This window comes from Lycium barbarum, chromosome 2 (assembly GCF_019175385.1).
Source record: "Lycium barbarum isolate Lr01 chromosome 2, ASM1917538v2, whole genome shotgun sequence".
Lineage (NCBI taxonomy): Eukaryota > Viridiplantae > Streptophyta > Magnoliopsida > Solanales > Solanaceae > Lycium > Lycium barbarum.
The window spans coordinates 122627803-122645918 of NC_083338.1; the positions used below are offsets into that span (position 1 = coordinate 122627803).

General features: G+C 35.0%; 2 protein-coding genes across 3 annotated transcripts; one reads left to right on the forward strand and one right to left on the reverse strand.

Annotated features, from left to right (window-relative positions):
• LOC132627008 (UDP-galactose transporter 1-like) lies at nt 1-4686 on the forward strand. Of its 2 annotated transcripts, XM_060342056.1 has the most exons (6): nt 1-106; nt 253-385; nt 1655-1904; nt 1990-2197; nt 3369-3600; nt 4219-4686. In XM_060342056.1, exons 2-6 carry the CDS (start codon nt 275-277, stop codon nt 4453-4455), a joined length of 1038 nt encoding a protein of 345 aa, XP_060198039.1. In that variant the 5' UTR covers nt 1-106; nt 253-274; the 3' UTR covers nt 4456-4686. The 2 variants fall into 2 exon arrangements, with proteins under 2 accessions (XP_060198039.1, XP_060198038.1); XM_060342055.1 differs by having other exon boundaries at nt 42-385.
• Nucleotides 4687-6098: 1412 nt separating this feature from the next.
• On the reverse strand, nt 6099-10374 carry LOC132627009 (uncharacterized). Its single transcript, XM_060342057.1, has 2 exons — nt 9988-10374; nt 6099-6428 (listed from the first exon to the last, which is right to left on the reverse strand). The coding sequence occupies exons 1-2, from the start codon at nt 10289-10291 to the stop codon at nt 6373-6375; spliced, it is 360 nt and encodes a 119-aa protein (XP_060198040.1). The 5' UTR covers nt 10292-10374; the 3' UTR covers nt 6099-6372.
• Between the last annotated feature and the right edge of the window lie 7742 nt (nt 10375-18116).

An 18116-nucleotide genomic window follows, 5' to 3' on the forward strand; every position in this document is an offset into this window, starting at 1 on the left:
AGCACCCTAAAATAAGCGGATCCAAAACAAATCTGGTAGGTTTGATGAAACATAGGAAGACGCGTCAAGTCGGATCTTTCATTTCCTAAGACAGCAAAGAGACCGGGCATTCTTTCTTCTTTTCACTTTCTCTGTTGCATTACTCCTTTCCTATTTTTCTCCAATTTTCCGTTGTGGGGTCTCTCTATAGATGACTCATTTGCTTCTTACCCATCTCCAATTTAGCTAAATTTGGCCTCTATTTATGTACAGACGTGCCTATATTTAGAGAGAAATGGAGGAAGGTGTGTTGTGTGAGTGGACTGTGATTCGATCTCTTTTTGCTATTCTACAATGGTGGGGTTTCAATGTTGCTGTTATTATCATGAACAAATGGATCTTTCAGGTTTCTTTCTTATACCATTCTTGATAATTTATAATCTTGGAATTGGTTTCTTCTATGATCTCATCAGGCTTAAATAATGCTACATTACTTGTTTGTGATCTCAATATAGTTATGTTATATCGTTTTTTTTCTCTTTAAATAACGTAAGAATATATTAAAATGCTATCCCACCAGGCAGAAATTTGTTCTAGATTTGATCCAAAACCTGTAGTAATTCTTCTATATAACTACTACGCCAAGGCTGCACTGGCGGCTCTTGCTAATTCCATTAGTTTTATTCAGGGGTTGTTGCGTTCCAGCTATTAAATGGAGCTGCAACGCTGAGAAGATAGTTGAGATGTGTTGTATGTGTGTGTGTGTATTATATCTATATGATTTTTGGCTGATCTCTTGTATGTTGATGAATTGTGGGGTTTGAATATTTTGTTAGTAAGGCTCTAATTGAGCATTTGAGCCTAACAAACATCAAAATATTACATTTATTGCTTGTTGCTACTTTCAGCCAGTTCCGACTAACCATCCGAATGCCTAATGCCAGGCGCTAGCTCTGGCTTCTCGTTCATTACCATCCTAGTCTGAAGTCTTACGCCAATACTCTCTCTCTCTCTCTCTCTCTCTTCCCTCCCACTATATCTAGCAAATACTGGAACCTTCACTCTCCTCAGGCTTCCTCTCTGATCTAAATCACAATGCCTTGAAAATGATAACAGTCTTATTTTGCGCACCACTGTCAATACTCTCCCACTATTACCTCCCTCCAAATCCCAGTCCCAGTTCTAAGGTTGACAGCATTAGTAGGCACCCATCAATCAGAATTCTGGTCGCTATGCTTGGATTACTCATTGACACAGTAATTGAGTAATTACTTTAGTCCCACTATTACCTCCCTCCAAATCCCAGTCCCAGTTCTAAGGTTGACAGCATTAGTAGGCACCCATCAATCAGAATTCTGGTCGCTATGCTTGGATTACTCATTGACACAGTAATTGAGTAATTACTTTAGTTTATTGTCGGCAAAGAAATTCATGTCTACTTGGTGGAACTTTTCAGCATTTTAGGTTGACATATTTTAGCATGTGCACTTTCTACTTTTTGTTCTTCTTCGAAAGATTGAGCAACATTTTATATGATGGAAAATAACTTCATGTTCCTTCTGAATTATAACTGCAGAGCTGATATTCTGGAAAGAGGGTATGATCATGTTGTACACATGTAATGCTTTCTTGCAATATCTCTTCTTATGGTTGTGTACTCTACTCATCTTTGCAGAAACTGGATTTTACATTTCCTTTGACAGTATCTTGCGTACACTTCATATGCTCAGCTATTGGTGCATATGTGGTAATTAAAGTGCTCAAACTTAAACCACTCATCGTGGTTGATCCCACAGATCAGTGGAGAAGAATTTTTCCCATGTCATTTGTGTTCTGTATCAACATAGTTTTGGGGAATGTAAGCCTGCGATATATTCCTGTCTCTTTTATGCAGACCATAAAGTCATTTACTCCTGCAACAACAGGTAAAGCTTGATCCACAAAGCCCTTCCGAGGCCTCTACCTACCATTTTCAGCCTATATTTGCTTCTAGTAACTGTGTTTGAACAGTGATTTTGCAGTGGCTAGTTTGGAGAAAGAGCTTTGACTGGAGGATCTGGGCTTCTCTGATTCCCATTGTTGGAGGAATTCTGCTTACTTCTGTTACTGAGCTCAGTTTCAACACTTTTGGGTTCTGCGCTGCGTTATTTGGCTGTCTTGCTACTTCTACAAAAACTATTCTAGCAGAATCCTTGCTGCATGGGTACAAATTTGACAGGTTAGTACCTACCGTTTCCTCCCCCTCCTTGTAGGTAACATGTATTCCTCTATCGTGTCAATCAAAAGGAATTGCTTGAGATGTAACAGAACTTTTACCGCTATTCTTTTACCACAAACAAATCAGATGTCAATGGGGATAGTAATTTGCAATCATGCTTGTCCGGAAGTGATTTATCCCCTGCTAATGCGTAGAAACTTGGAGGTCATTTGGTTGGCCACATAAGGGAAAATAATACCCCACCCAAAATTCTGAATAACTAACATGACGTTTAGTTTGCAACATAGCACTCTGTGTTACCAGTGTAATCTCTGCATAACTAATACAATGTTTGGTTTCCTGTATAACTGGGATAACTGCTGTAGTGTTTTGCTTCCAGTATTAGATCTGCTTTACTAATACCTAAAAAACCTATGTATTATATTGCCCCATAAAAAAAACCAAGTATTATATCAAGCGGGATAGAATGTGTGATGAGATACTGTGTATTACCAATATGTGCATAAGAGTATTTGAAGATAAAATTCCCTTAAATTAGCAACTCCAACATAATAGTTTGTGTATTTTTATTATTGGTATTATTAGTTTTCACAGATAACAATCCTTGCAGTATTATTCACCGCATAACAATTTACACGTTATTATTCACCGCATAAACAGTCCTCATATACTATGATCTTGCATAACTAGACTGTCAACCAAACTGCTCCTTCGCGCTTTTGTTTTTCCTAAATACCATATTTTGGATGCTAATCTTTCTACTTCCTTATTCTTGTTTATTTCTAATTAAACTATGGTTCATGAACTATTTAAAAAGAAAAAGAACCATCTTGATTCTTGGATATTAATGCATCCACCTTGCTCTATGTTTCTTATGTATGTTTCGACTAGGTGATATTGAACTATTAAACTGACATTTGCAAAACTATAGCTTCAATCTGATTGTCAGGAATCTTCTGTAATATGCATTGAATCTATTTTCAGTTGTTGATCTGTCTAAACTTTACTCGTGCTATATGTTTTATTTTTATATATAACATATTACTTATTAGCCTACTGTTTGTCGCGAAGAAATAGAAAAAGGCATGGAGTTACAGATTTTCATTTCTACTTTTATCTCTTCTGCTAGTAGATGTGTTGTGACTAATGTTGGTTTATTATTGTTCTCCAGTATAAACACAGTATACTACATGGCTCCCTATGCAACTATGATATTGGCTCTGCCAGCTTTACTCTTTGAAGGACCTGGAGTTGTAGAATGGTTATACACTTTCCCCTCAGTGGTCCCAGCCATGCTTCTTATTTTTGGGTCTGGAGTGCTGGCGTTCTGCCTTAACTTCTCTATCTTCTATGTCATCCACTCCACAACTGCTGTAACTTTCAATGTTGCTGGAAACCTTAAGGTGAGTTCCTCTCTTTTCTCCTCCCGAAATGCACTTTCACTCTTCAGGTGTCAGACAAGCAATCAAGTTTCATGCAGTGTTATCAAAGGCAAAAAGCGCAACAGAACTCTAAGGTCCGTTGGGGCTTTAGGTGCAAAGCCAAATAAATCGTGAGCTTTAATGATGAAAGGTGCAAATGGAGAAGAAAACACAAATATGTATGTGTAGTCCAAGACTAATAATTACAAGCAAGAATAACAAATATATGGACAAAGAAATTGAAAAAAATTACGATAAAGTGAAAAATCAATTGTTAGTGTCATTTCTTTACGATTACGCTCATTGGCAAGGAAAAAGTATGCATTAGAGCCTTGATGACGACACTGAAACGTCCGCTAAGCGAGGCGAAGGGCCCAACACAATTTGTGCCTTGCTTCACGGCTTAAATGTGCCTTTGATAACACTGGTTTCATGTTGAAATCAGACCAAATACTAGATCCTTGCTTATTAATTAGTCTTTGGCATTTCGTTGGCTGCATTCTCTACCAAGTCATTTGATTATACCGGAAAGCTGGCATTTGCCTTTGGTCCAGACCATCTTTAACATGAATTTCTTCTTGTGATAATCCTCTTTAACAGGTCGCTGTTGCTGTTACATTTTCATGGCTAATATTCCGAAACCCAATCTCAGCTATGAATGCTTTGGGCTGTGGAGTAACGCTCGTTGGATGTACGTTCTATGGTTATGTGAGGCACCTTCTATCACAACAGCCTCAAGAGGCTCCTCGCACACCACGGACTCCTCGTACTCCAAAGAACAAGATGGAGTTTGTTCCTCTGCTACATGAGAAAGCGGAAGACAAAGATAACGTTTAGAATAGTAAATGAGGTTTCCTCAGTTTTGCAAAAGATAGATTATTCAACTAGACTCTCGAGTATTTCATACCCCTCATTTCTCCCCTTATCAGTGCTCAATTTATTTGTATCTTTTAGCACATAAATTTTTGTCCCAGTTCCTGCATATAAAAACGTCATTTGATAGGTATTTACAACAGGTGAACACAACTTTATTTCATTGAGAAAAATTCTTTTTTCTCTTTTCTGGTTGATTGTATCGGAAGTGTTTTACTAGTATCACTTACGCTGAGGATTTGTTTGAAATTTAAAGTGCTTTAGCACCTAAAAAGGGAAAGAGATATAAGTACCAATAATTGAAAGAAAATTTGTCAAACGTGAACTTATAAGTTTAATTGTGCACCATAAAGAGTTTAAAAAAGGGAGATTTACCAAGGTAATGGTACATGTACAAAGATGTATGCATATATCATAGAAAGGCGTATTCTTATGATCTAATGCATTTTGGTTTAGGTTTACCAAAAAGGAGGATTTGAAATTTTCTTCTAGAAGAATTGACAATATAATCTGGATGCACTATGTGGACTTTTTGGTGATGTGGCCCTTTTTACAACTTGTCGTCTCGACACCTTTAACCACCATTTCAACACTTCAAAAACCTAAATTATCACTTGAACATATAGTTCAAATTCTGACCTATTGATTCTATATTGTAATTACGCAAACAAAATAACTTATTAGGTGACTTGCTGATGTGATTGTAAAACCTGTCACTACAAAAAGAAAGAGACAATTCGATGGCCTTTGGTGAAAGGCAATACAACAAGTAGGTTGTGTAAGGGTCCTGAACTGAGAAATGATACCACAAGTTTCATTTACCATGGTTAAGTTATAAATTGAAGTGAGAATGTGTATTAATTAATAATGATTTAACGATGAGTGTATTCAAAGACGTATTTATGTATTTATTGTGTTACGGTAAATACCGAATGCGAGTAAAAAAATTTTCATTTTAAACCCATGGATTTAACAGGCCTGTCATAATTTGAACTGGTCTGCTAGGCCTCTCTTATTCAAGGGTTGTCCTGTGAAAATTTATGTTAAGAGGCACGTAGGGGTTAATTCTAATTGTTTTATAGTCATCTAAGAGGGACAAAATTTGTCAAATCAATAACCACTTCTTAGTCCCAAATAAGTTGGAATCGACATATCTTCACTAAGAATAAAATCTAAACAAGCCAATTTTTCAGCAGCAACTAAGAAACTCCTGTCATTTTACTAACTTACCGATAACCATGCCTAATCTGCATTGGAATCAATCAAAAATCCAATACAAGAACTCATAATTTGATTGCAGTTTGCATCTCTATCTAAATAAAAGAAGATATATATCAAAAGGAAGCTTATGTGCTTGGCGTTGACAGCAATTGCTGCTCTAATATGTTAGTAAAGTTGTTCCTGGAAACCTAACCAACCTTTTCCAGAGCACAGCAACTTCAACTTCTCTCCTATGGCCGCATCCATCAATGATTCTTGTCCAGAAAAAATAATATGAACAGGAACTTTGCACCGCTTTTACGTTCATGAGATTTTCAACTTTGACAGTTAACATATTTAGCTGATTAATATTGGAACTCAGCTCATGGTGTCCAGGATAAAAAAAGTAGAAAAGTGAGCAGCATCTGTAATACCACGACTTAAAATTGGACCTCCATCTCCTTACAGAGTGTACGTGAGAAGAGAGGGAAAAACAGCTGTAAATTACTAAGTTCCTAGAAACAAGATGAAATGAAAACTCAACATTACACCACTTTTCCCCCTTGAGATCAGCTTCCCATTCTACTAACTCAAGCATGATACTTGACAGATCTGAGAGGCCAATTGTTATTTTGCCAGCAAATAGCTTCCTTCTTCACAAACAAGTTATAACAATGGCTTTTAGACAACAAATGCTGGTGCAGGTGATTTTCCATCTCCTTTTTGAGCATCTCCACCTGCATGTTTGTGACGAAAAGCAATGAGAAGCAATGCAACTAATATCTTTCCTTCCATAGCACTTGTACTTGTGTGTGTGTGTGCAGATGAGTGTGTGAGTGGATCATATTGCCTTCAATGTTATAAAATACAAGATGCTCATTGAATGATGAGTTATTCCGCTAAACAATTTCAGATATTCAAGGATCATATGTGTAAGTTTTTCATATTTACAATAAAATTTATGAAAATTGACCCACCGCTTTTTATTTTTATTTTTATTATTATTATTATTATTATTATTATTTTTAATAACTGAGAAATCCCGAGGGCCCTAGACCTAACCCACACATCACAAGGTGCGATCTTACCAGTAGACCAAAGCCCTTGGGGCAATTGACGCACCACTTCTTTTTATAAATAAACAAATACTGTCTAATTCACTAAACCGTGGAAAGATACTGAATTTGTTCTGCCCTATGCTAGGTCTGAAAATAAAGGCGGCCATTCAATTAAACTCGATTTTGGTTAATTACTGAGTTCATTGATTAAAGTTAAGCACGTGTCTAGACATATCAGTAACAAAAGGAATTTTATTGATAAAGCGACAACAGAGGGTTAATTCCAAACAGATACGAAAGATTGTGCCAGAGGAAGTCCTATTAAAAATTGTGAGGTTTTCGAAGTCGATCACAATTAGTTGACATCAACTGGTGCAAAGGGAGCTCAGAGGAAAAAGATATGGCTTAGAGGTAGACCTGAGGCAAAACAAGGAAGGGCCTGTTCACCACCTTCTTAAAAGGGCCAATAGCAAGTAGCATCTCATGCCCTTAAGGTCAAACCTTTATTCTGCGGTTGCGAAAAACAGAATTAAACCTTTCAAGTGCCTAGCATCACCAGCATTGATGTCTCAATCCCACCAATTCTACCTCAGGATTCATCTTTGAGTTGACTTAATGGTGTGTTTCTCCCATTTTTCCCTTTACTTTTCTTCCCAGAATGTCCTATGGGTAGAATAACTGATGAAACTTCTGCCGTTAACAGAAAATTACATGTCTTACCTCCCGTAAATACAAATCTAGGAATTCAGTCCAAGTTTATAATTGGTCCCCGACATGATAAGTTTGATAGTCGGAAGCTATAACCTTACGGAATCAATATTAGAGAGATGTTCACAACTTCTTCTTCTCTCGGAGAAGTTCTTTGCAGATTATAGTCATATTAGCGAGACCATTTGTTCTTCCTAGCCTTGAAGGAATACTTCAAGAAAAACATATTATCCAGAATTTCCAAATGAACCAGTCATTGTTGGACGAAGAGAAATAGAGAACTTCACATCCTCTCAATCATTTTGACTTAGGCCACTAATGGGGGTTTTTCTGCTAGGAGCGCCTTGTCAGAGAATCTTGTGTCAATTAAAAATTTACTCATAGATTTTTATCTTGGCTTGCTCAAAGTCACTGATTTATGGCTGAAAATCCAACTATTTTTTCACTGCAAAATTCAACGTACAATGCCATGGTCCTTAATTTTTCATATAAAAGATTAGCACATGATCTCCTAAAAAACAAGAACTGAAAAAATAGAACTAAATATAGTTTCACAATCTTAAACTCTATAAGAGAGGACATTTTACAAGTGGCTACAAGAATTTTGCTATCATCAACGTCACAACATTTAAATCTAATAAGAACTACACCGAGAGAAACAAAAGGACAGATTTTTTTTTATTTTTTTTTGGTAACCAAGAGATCCCCGAAGGTCAATGGTGCACGATTTGAAACTCGGTGGACAATGGGCTCGCCCTCTACCTTCCCCATAGTTCGAAACTCGCAGGATCACATAAAGTGATAGGCTGGTTTTAATATTGATAAATCTTACACCTTTAGCTAAAGATTTAATAAATATTTGAGTATAGCAAAGTTTAAGGAGGAACGCTTTTAAGATACACAATCAACCAGGCAATGGTATACTGACCAGGTTGAGGAAAGATAAGTGGTTAAACAACAAAAGCCTCAAGGATGAATTCCTCAACATTTTTCAAATCTCTAGTGAGCCAGATTCCACTATCTCTCAGAATAGAGAAGGCAATACCTGGAACCTTCTTTTTTTTTTTTTTTTTTTTTTTTTGTGTGTGTGATCAAGAAAATATATTTTGATTCATAAACATGGCCGAACTGCTCGTATTCAAGGGGTATACCAAAAGGTAAAGCATCTACAAAACGTGATTCTCTACAAACTCCACCCAGTACATACAACAAGGAACTTTTTGTTCGCACCAAAATTAAATAAAAGAGCGGAGACTACTCCTCAACTGAGAGAAACTCGACCCTACACCTTCAGAAGCTTCTCTCTCCAAACTACCCACATTAAAGCAAGTGGAACGTTCCAAGCCCTCCGTCTTCTCCCGCTCTTCCAACTGAGCATCAAATCTTTCATAGTTATTGGCATAACTCAAGGAGTGTCAAACCATCTAACCATGTCTCACCATAACCTCATGGTTAGCCCGCAATGTAAGAGAAGATGGTCCGCATCCTCGCCCGTGTCTCACCATATGACACAAACAACCTTCCGCTTTCTAAGATTTTCCGTTGTCAAAATCACCTCTCTAGTAGCTAGCCAAGTGAAAAAGCACACCTTCCTCGGCATCCTTGGTATCCAAATTGCATTACATGGAAAAACCAACTCCTCCCTAACCAAATGTTTCTCTTAAAAGGTCTTCACCGAGAACACTCTATTATTTCCCAGAAGACACCACCAACATCGAAATTATCAACCAGATTGACTTGCCTATGACATTTAGATCAATATAGTACCAGCCACAAGACCAAAAGAGTACTTGTATCAAACTTGATCAAATAAAAGCAATTCGATAATTTACTTATCAAAAAAAAATAAAAAATGATAATCTGCTGAACACTTTGAAGCAGCGCAACTGGGGTCTGAGGCATGTACAATGAAACCATCAAGTGCTTACTTCCAGTAACCAACCTAATCTCAATCCCTCTAATTAGTGACCGTCATTTATTAGCAAGTTGAAGCAGCAAAAATAGGAAGGTAAAACCAAAACCCTAACAAGGGATTAAACCCAACCACCTTAGATTTCTTTCAGTTGCTATTCCTCTAATTTTAGTATTATTCTTGTATTTTCTTATTCTTAGATTTCAATTACTACCTGTTGTTTCTTTAGCCTCGATTACCTTATTATCTTGCTGTTATTTTTGCTTGTTGCTACTGCCTCTTTTTCTTCTTTCTTTGAGTCCGGGGTATCTCGGAAACAACCTCTCTACCTTGAGGTAAGGTCTGCATACACATTACCCTCCCCAGGCTCCACTTGCGGGATTACACTGGGTTTGTTGTTGTTGCTATTCCTCTAATTAGTGACCATTTCTCATCCAGAAAAGTACAGAAGAATCATAAAATCATTGATACAAGCCAAACCCACAAAATAACTTGCTACACACCTAATTTATCAAATTCCCAGAAAGCCTAAATGCTATAATTCCAACAAAAACATTCCATACAAACTCCTATATACAAAGAACCACAGATAGAAAAAAGCAAAAAAAATAGCCATACCAGAAGAAGATGTATTGGTTTGGACTTCACCATAGATTGCTTTAATCTTGGAAAGTGGAACAATAGCATTAGGTAAATCAGCTTCAGCAAAAAGCTGTTGCTTCCAATCCCACATAGTTTTCTTCATGGATTTATTAGAATTAAGCAAAGACTCTTTTTCTGTTTCAAGAACTTGGATGATGTTTTGTTGGTGTACTGATCTCACACATAGCAATCCAAATGCACCCAATAGAACTACGTTCAACACTTTGTTGCTGTTTAGAGCTTTGTTCAATGCGTCACCCACTTTGTTTGCCAACTCCATACCCTATTTGTTGCTCAAGGAACTCGCTAACTGATATGCTATTGCCCGATGACTTTGTTTCTTTTAGCCTGGTTTTGATTACTATGATGGTTTTTCTAATTAATTTATTTTGCATTTTTTCTGATTTCTTGATAACTTTTAACTTTATTGTTTTAAATTTTATGAAAAGAAATATTTTAGATGTATAAATATTACTCCGTCCGTCATGTCATAAAGTTAAATTATTTTTAAATATAAAAGTGTGTCAATTTTTTTAGGATAAATTAATAAATAAAGTAAGATAATCTTTTTGAGACGGAGGGAGTATAAAGAATTGCTATGAAGGAGCCGATATTAGTGTGACAAACTAATAAAGAAAGTAAGATAATCTTTCGGGACGAGGGAGTATAAAGAATTGGAAAGAAGGAGCCGATACTAGTGTGAGAATAATAATAGGATTCTCAGAATTGTGTGTTTGCACAGATCCATGTTAAATCAAAATTATGTTAGTTTGATAAAACCAGTGATGGTGTGGTTTAGGATAAGTACTAGATGGCTCATGCCCGTGCTGCGTATGCGCCCAACACTTTAGTTTATAGTGCATTTATGTGTATGTAGTTATTTTTGAATAGTGATAATATATATATATATATATATATATATACTATGTTCAAAACACGATTAATATAACATTAGTTTGTACTATTTTTATGCATATAATATATATACATATACTATGTTCAAAACAAGATTAATATAACATTATAGTTTGTATTCCGTATCTAAAACTTTATTATATTAGTGTTTACTACGAATACAAAGTCTGCACTTTTTTTTTAATATGGGGTTTACTTTTTTTTTTTTTATATTACTTGATTTTGTTAATATGGGGTCCATTTTTTTTTACCGTGAGTTTGGAGATGGTGGGATCCATTTTTTTTTTATATTACTTGATGTCGTTTAGTATGGGGTCCACCCTTTATGGGGTGCACCTTTTTTTTTTTGGACATTATTAGTTTGTACTATTTTTATGCATATAATATATATACATATACTATGTTCAAAACACGATTAATATAACATTGTAGTTTGTGCTCCGTATCTAAAACTTTATTATATTAGTGTTTACTACGAATATAAAGTCTGCACTTTTTTTTTAACATTATATTTTTTTTAATATGGGGTTCAGTTTTTTTTTTTTTTTTTATATTGCTTGATTTTGATAATATGGGGTCCACTTTTTTTTTCCCATGAGTTTGGATATGGTGAGTTCCATTTTTTTTCTTCCTTTTTTTTTTATTGCTCGGTGTTATTCAGTATGCCCCCCCCCCCCCCACCCCCTTTTTTTAAAGGGACAATGGACGACGAAGCATGGGTCTAAACCCATGCTTTATATAGTTTATTATTATTATTATTTTTTTATATTGTTTGGTGTTGTTTAGTATGGGGTCTACCCTTCTGAACATTATTAATATATATATATATATATATACTATGTTCAAAATACGATTAATATAACATTATAGTTCGTGCTCCGTATCTAAAACTTTATTATATTAGTGTTTGCTATGAATACAAAGTCTGCACTTTTTTTTTACATTGTTTGTTTTTTTAATATGGGATTCACTTTTTTTTTTTTATATTGCTTGATCTTGTCAATATGGGATACTATGCTCAAAACACAATTAATATAACATTGTAGTTTGTGCTCCGTATCTAAAACTTTATTATATTAGTGTTTGCTACGAATACAAAGTCTGCACTCTTTTTTTTGACATTGTTTATTTTTTTAATATGGATTCACCTTTTTTTTTTATATTGCTTGATTTTGTTAATATGGAGTCCAACTTTTTTTTCCCGTGAGTTTGGAGATGATGGGTTCCACTTTATTTACTTTTTTTATTTTTTTAAATATTGGTTGGTGTTTTTTTTTATTTTTTAATATTGGTTGGTGTTTAACATGGGGACCACACTTCTTTTTTTTAAATGCTTAATTGGTTGGTGTTTTTTTGAATTTTTTAATATTGGTTGGTGTTTAATATGGGGATCACACTTTTTTTTAAAGTATTTTAAGTATGTTGCTGTACAATAATTTCATTTGCCCTCACTAATGGGTTGATACGCATGTGGCAATAAATTCATCATTATTAATTTAATTTTTTGATTTTCTAAGCACTTTTGTATTTTAAGTATGTTGTTGTACAATAATTCCATTTGCTCCCTCTAATGAGTTGATACGCATGTAGCAAGAATCCATCATTATTGATTTAATTGTTTGATTTTCTAAGCACTTTTTTTTAACATTGTTTATTTTTTTAATATGGGATTCACTTTTTTTTTAATATTGCTTGATTTTGTTAATATGGGATCCACTTTTTTTTTTCCCGTGAGTTTGGATGTGGTGGGTTTCACTTTTTTTCTTCTCTTTTTTTTTATTACTGGTTGGTGTTTAATATGGGGCTCACAATTTTTTTTAATATTAGTAGTTGTTTAAAATATGTGGGCCCACAAACGGACGACGAAAAAGTTACGTCGAAGCATGGGGTGCAAACCCGTGCTTCTATATAGTATAGACGGCCTATGCGCGTGCTGCGCACGGGCCCAACACTTTAGATTATAGTGCATTTATGTGTATGTAGTTATTTTTTAATAGTGATAATATATATATATATATATATATATATATATATATATATATTATGTTGAAAACACGATTAATATAACATTGTAGTTTGTGCTCCGTATCTAAAATTTTATTATATTAATGTTTGTTATGAACACAAAATCGGCAAATTTATTAATATTTTTTAAAAGAGAAAACTTGTTTAAAGGGAAACTATTTTCTTCTCTTTGAGATAAAACAATAGCAATATTTAAGTATCAGTTGATACTTTCAATTTTAATTCGATTAATTTAAAGGTGTAAAATACTTATTATTTTTTTATCAAATTTTGATTTGAACAATTATAATTCAAATTATTAAATTAATTTTACATGTTTAAAACGAAACAAAGTAGAAATTGATTTTTTATTCAAACGAAGAAATACTATTTTTTAATTTTTAGTAAATATTCTCGGTTTAGCTCATTTTACTCGTCATGTTGTCTTTTGCATGGTTTTTTAAGAAAACGTCGATTAGAATTATAATTTGACTAATTTATCTTATTCATTATTTGATCTGCATTTGATATATTTTTTTTACGACATTAATTTCTTTTCACATTTATTAGAGTAAGAATAAAAATAAAAAAGTAATTAAATTCTATCTTATTTTAAAATATAAATATTTTAAGTATATTTATTTTAGTAAACATAACAAATAAATGACATGGCGGAATAGCAAGTACAACAGTTTAATATCTAGATTAGATCTCAAGCTAATATAAAAAAAGAAAATAAAATTGTATGGTTTGATTACTTAACCTTTTGAAGAAAAGCAATTTCATGGATTGACACGCACGTGGTAATGAATTCATCATTATTGACTTAATGAGATACATTGGAAATTACATGAATATTGTTTGATTTTTTAATAGGGGGTGCACTTTTTTTTTTGGACATTATTAATTTGCACTATTTTTATGCATATATATATATATATATATATATATATACTATGTTCAAAACACGATTAATATAACATTGTAGTTTGTACTCTGTATCTAAAACTTTATTATATTAGTGTTTACTACGAATACAAAGTCTGCACTTTTTTTTTTGACATTATTTTTTTTTAATATGGGGTTTGCTTTTTTTTTTTTTTTATATTACTTGATTTTGTTAATATGGGGTCCACTTTTTTTTACCGTGAGTTTGGAGATGGTGGGATCCACTTTTTTTTTTTTTTTTTTTTATATTGCTTGATGTCGTTTAGTATGGAGTCCACCCTTTATGGGGTGCATGTTTTTTTTTGACATTATTAGTTGTACTATTTTTATGCATATAATATATATACATATACTATGTTTAAAACACGATTACTATAACATTGTAGTTTGTGCTCCGTATCTAAAACTTATTATATTAGTGTTTGCTACGAATATAAAGTCTGCATTTTTTTTTAACATTATATTTTTTTTAATATGGGGTTCATTTTTATTTTTTTTATATTGCTTGATTTTGATAATATGGGGTCCACTTTTTTTCCCATGAGTTTGGAGATGGTGAGTTCCATTTTTTTACTTCCCTTTTTTTTATTGCTCGGTGTTATTTAGTAAGGGCCCCCTCCCCCCCTTTTTTTTTAAGGGACAACAGACGACGAAGCATGGGTCTAAACCGATGCTTTATATAGTTTTTTTTTTATGTTTTTTTTATATTGCTTGGTGTTGATTAGTATGGGACCCACCCTTTTGGACATTATTAGTTTGCACTATTTTTATGCATATAATATATATATATATATAGTCGTGGTCAGCATCGAGGGGACTGGTGGTGGAATGGAGAAGTTCAAGGGAAGGTGGAAGCAAAGAAAGTGGCGTATGAGAAGTTGATAGAAAGCAAGGATGAGGTGGAGAAGTGGACGAATACAGAACTTTATAAGATGGCGAGGAAGGAGGTGAAGTTGGCGGTTTCGACGGCAAAAACGACAGCTTTTGAACGCATGTATGCTGAACTAGAAGAGAAAGGAGGGGACCAGAAATTGTTCAGGCTAGCCAAGGCGAGGGAGAGAAAGGCACGTGATGTGGATCAAGTAAAATGCATCAAGGACGAGCATGGCAAAGTATTGGTAGAGGAGACTCTCATTAGACGGAGATGGCAGTCATACTTCTGCAAACTCTTGAATGAAGAAGCGGACAGAGACATTGTGTTGGGAGAATTAGAACATACAGGAAGGCATCACGATTTTGGGTATTGCAGGAGTATTAAGGTTGACGAGGTTAAGGGTGCTGTTCGTAGGATGCGCAGGGGAAGAGCGACCGGACCTGACGACATTCCTGGGGAATTCTGGAAGAGCGCGGGCCCGACAGGTTTGGAGTGGCTGACTAGGTTGTTTAATGTCATCTTTAAGACGACATTGATGCCCGACGAATGGAGGGCGAGTGTAATGATCCCTCTATACAAGAATAAGGGAGATATCCAGAGTTGCAACAACTATAGAGGTATCAAGCTGCTAAGCCATACTGTGAAAGTGTGGGAAAGGGTGGTGGAGATGAGGGTGAGGAGAGGTGTGTCTATTTCAGAGAACCAGTTCGGATTCATGCCGGGAAGCTCAACTACAGAAGCCATCCATCTTGTGAGAAGGTTGGTGGAGCAGTATAGGGAGAGGAAGAGGGACTTACACATGGTATTCATCTATCTAGAAAAGGCTTATGACAAAGTTCCAAGACATATCCTATGGAAATTATTGGAGGCTAAAAGTGTACCTGTGGCGTACATTAGGGTGATCAAGGACATGTATGAAGGAGCCAAAACCAGGGTAAGGACAGTAGGAGGAGACAGAGCACTTTCCAGTTGTGATGGGGTTGCATCAAGGATCAGCTCTTAGTCCGTTTTTATTTGCCTTGGTGATGGATGAATTGACACGGCAAATTCAAGGTGAGGTGCCATGGTGTATGCTGTTCGCGGACGACATAGTCCTAATCGACGAGACTCGTAGAGGAGTTAACGCTAAGCTGGAGAGTTGGAGACATACTCTGAAGTCTAAAGGGTTTAAGCTGAGTAGGACCAAGACAGAGTACTTGGAGTGTAAGTTCAGTGAAGCACCTCAGGAGGCTGGCTTGGAAGTGAGACTTGGTACCCAGGCCATCCAGAAGAAAAGTAGTTTCAAGTACCTTGGGTCTATTCTGCAAAGCAGCGGGGAGATTGACGATGATGTCACACATCGTATTGGGGCAGGGTGGATGAAATAGAGGCTTGCTTCCGGAGTGCTATGTGACAAGAAGGTGCCACCAAAACTTAAGGGCAAGTTCTACATAGTGGTGGTTAGACCGACTATGTTGTATGGGGCGGAGTGTTGACCAGTTAAGATCTCTCACGTTCAAAAGATGAAAGTTGCCGAAATGAGAATGTTAAGATGGATGTGTGGACACACCAGGAGTGACAGGATTAGGAATGAGCATATTCGGGATAAGGTGGGGGTGGCCTCGGTGGAAGACAAGATGCAAGAAGCGAGATTGAGATGGTTTGGGCATGTGAAGAGGAGAGACACAGATGCCCCAGTGCGGAGGTGTGAGAGGTTGGCCATGGATGGTTTCAGACGAGGTAGGGGTAGGCCGAAGAAGTATCGGGGAGAGGTAATTAGACACGACATGACGCAACTACAGCTTACCGAGGACATGACCTTATATAGGAGGGTTTGGAGGACCCAAATTAGGATAGAAGGCTAGTAGATAGTCTCATTTTCCGTTCTTATTAGTAGTCGCATTATCGCAATTTAATTTCTTCTGCTAAGATTTCTGTTATTATCTGTTATTTCCTGTGCTTTAATTATCCTGTGTTATCTGTGTCGCTTGGATTATTTCATTTCATATCGCTTTGATTCTCTTAACCTTATCTGACTTCTTTTTATGCTTTTATTGAGCCGAGGGTCTTTCGGAAACAGCCGTCCTACCTTGGTAGGAGTAAGGTTTGCGTACACTCTACCCTCCCCAGACCCCACGATGTGGGATTTCACTGGGTTGTTGTTGTTGTATACTATGTTCAAAACACGATTAATATAACATTATAGTTCGTGCTCCGTATCTAAAACTTTATTATATTCGTGTTTGCTATGAATACAAAGTCTGTACTTTTTTTTTTACATTGTTTGTTTTTTTAATATGGGATTCACTTTTTTTTATATTGCTTGATTTTGTCAATATGGGATACTATGTTCAAAACACAATTAATATAACATTGTAGTTTGTGCTCCGTATCTAAAACTTTATTATATTAGTGTTTGCTACGAATACAAAGTCTGCACTCTCTTTTTTGACATTGTTTATTTTTTTAATATGGGATTCACTTTTTTTTATATTGCTTGATTTTGTTAATATGGAGTCCACCTTTTTTTTCCGTGAGTTTGGAGATGGTGGGTTCCACTTTATTTACTTCTTTTTAAAAAAAAATATTGGTTGGTGTTTTTTTTTATTTTTCAATATTGGTTAGTGTTTAATATGGGGATCACACTTTTTTTAAATGCTTAATTGGTTGGTGGTTTTTTGAATTTTTTAATATTGGTTGGTGTATGTTGCTGTACAATAATTTCATTTGCTCCCACTAATGGGTTGATACGCATGTGGCAATAAATCCGTCATTATTGATTTAATTGTTTGATTTTCTAAGCACTTTTGTATTTTAAGTATGTTGCTGTACAATAATTCTATTTGCTCCCTCTAATGGGTTGATACGCATGTGGCAATGAATCCATCAGGCTATATGGGCTCACAATTTATTTATTTTCAAAAATTGGAAAACGGATATATATATATATATATATATATATATATATATATATATATATATATATATATATATATATATATATATATATATATATATAAGTATTTTAAGTATGTTGTTGTACAATAATTTCATTTGCTCTCACTAATGGGTTGATACGCATGTGGCAATAAATCCATCATTATTGATTTAATTGTTTGATTTTCTAAGCTTTTTTGTATTTTAAGTATGTTGTTGTACAATAATTTCATTTGCTCCCTTTAATGGGTTGATACGTATTTGACAATGAATCCATCATTATTGATTTAATTGTTTGATTTTCTAAGCACTTTTTTTTTAACATTGTTTTTTTTTTAATATGGGATTCACTTTTTTTTTAATATTGCTTGATTTTGTTAATATGGGATTCACTTTTTTTTTCCCGTGAGTTTGGATGTGGTGGGTTCCACTTTTTTCTTTCTTTTTA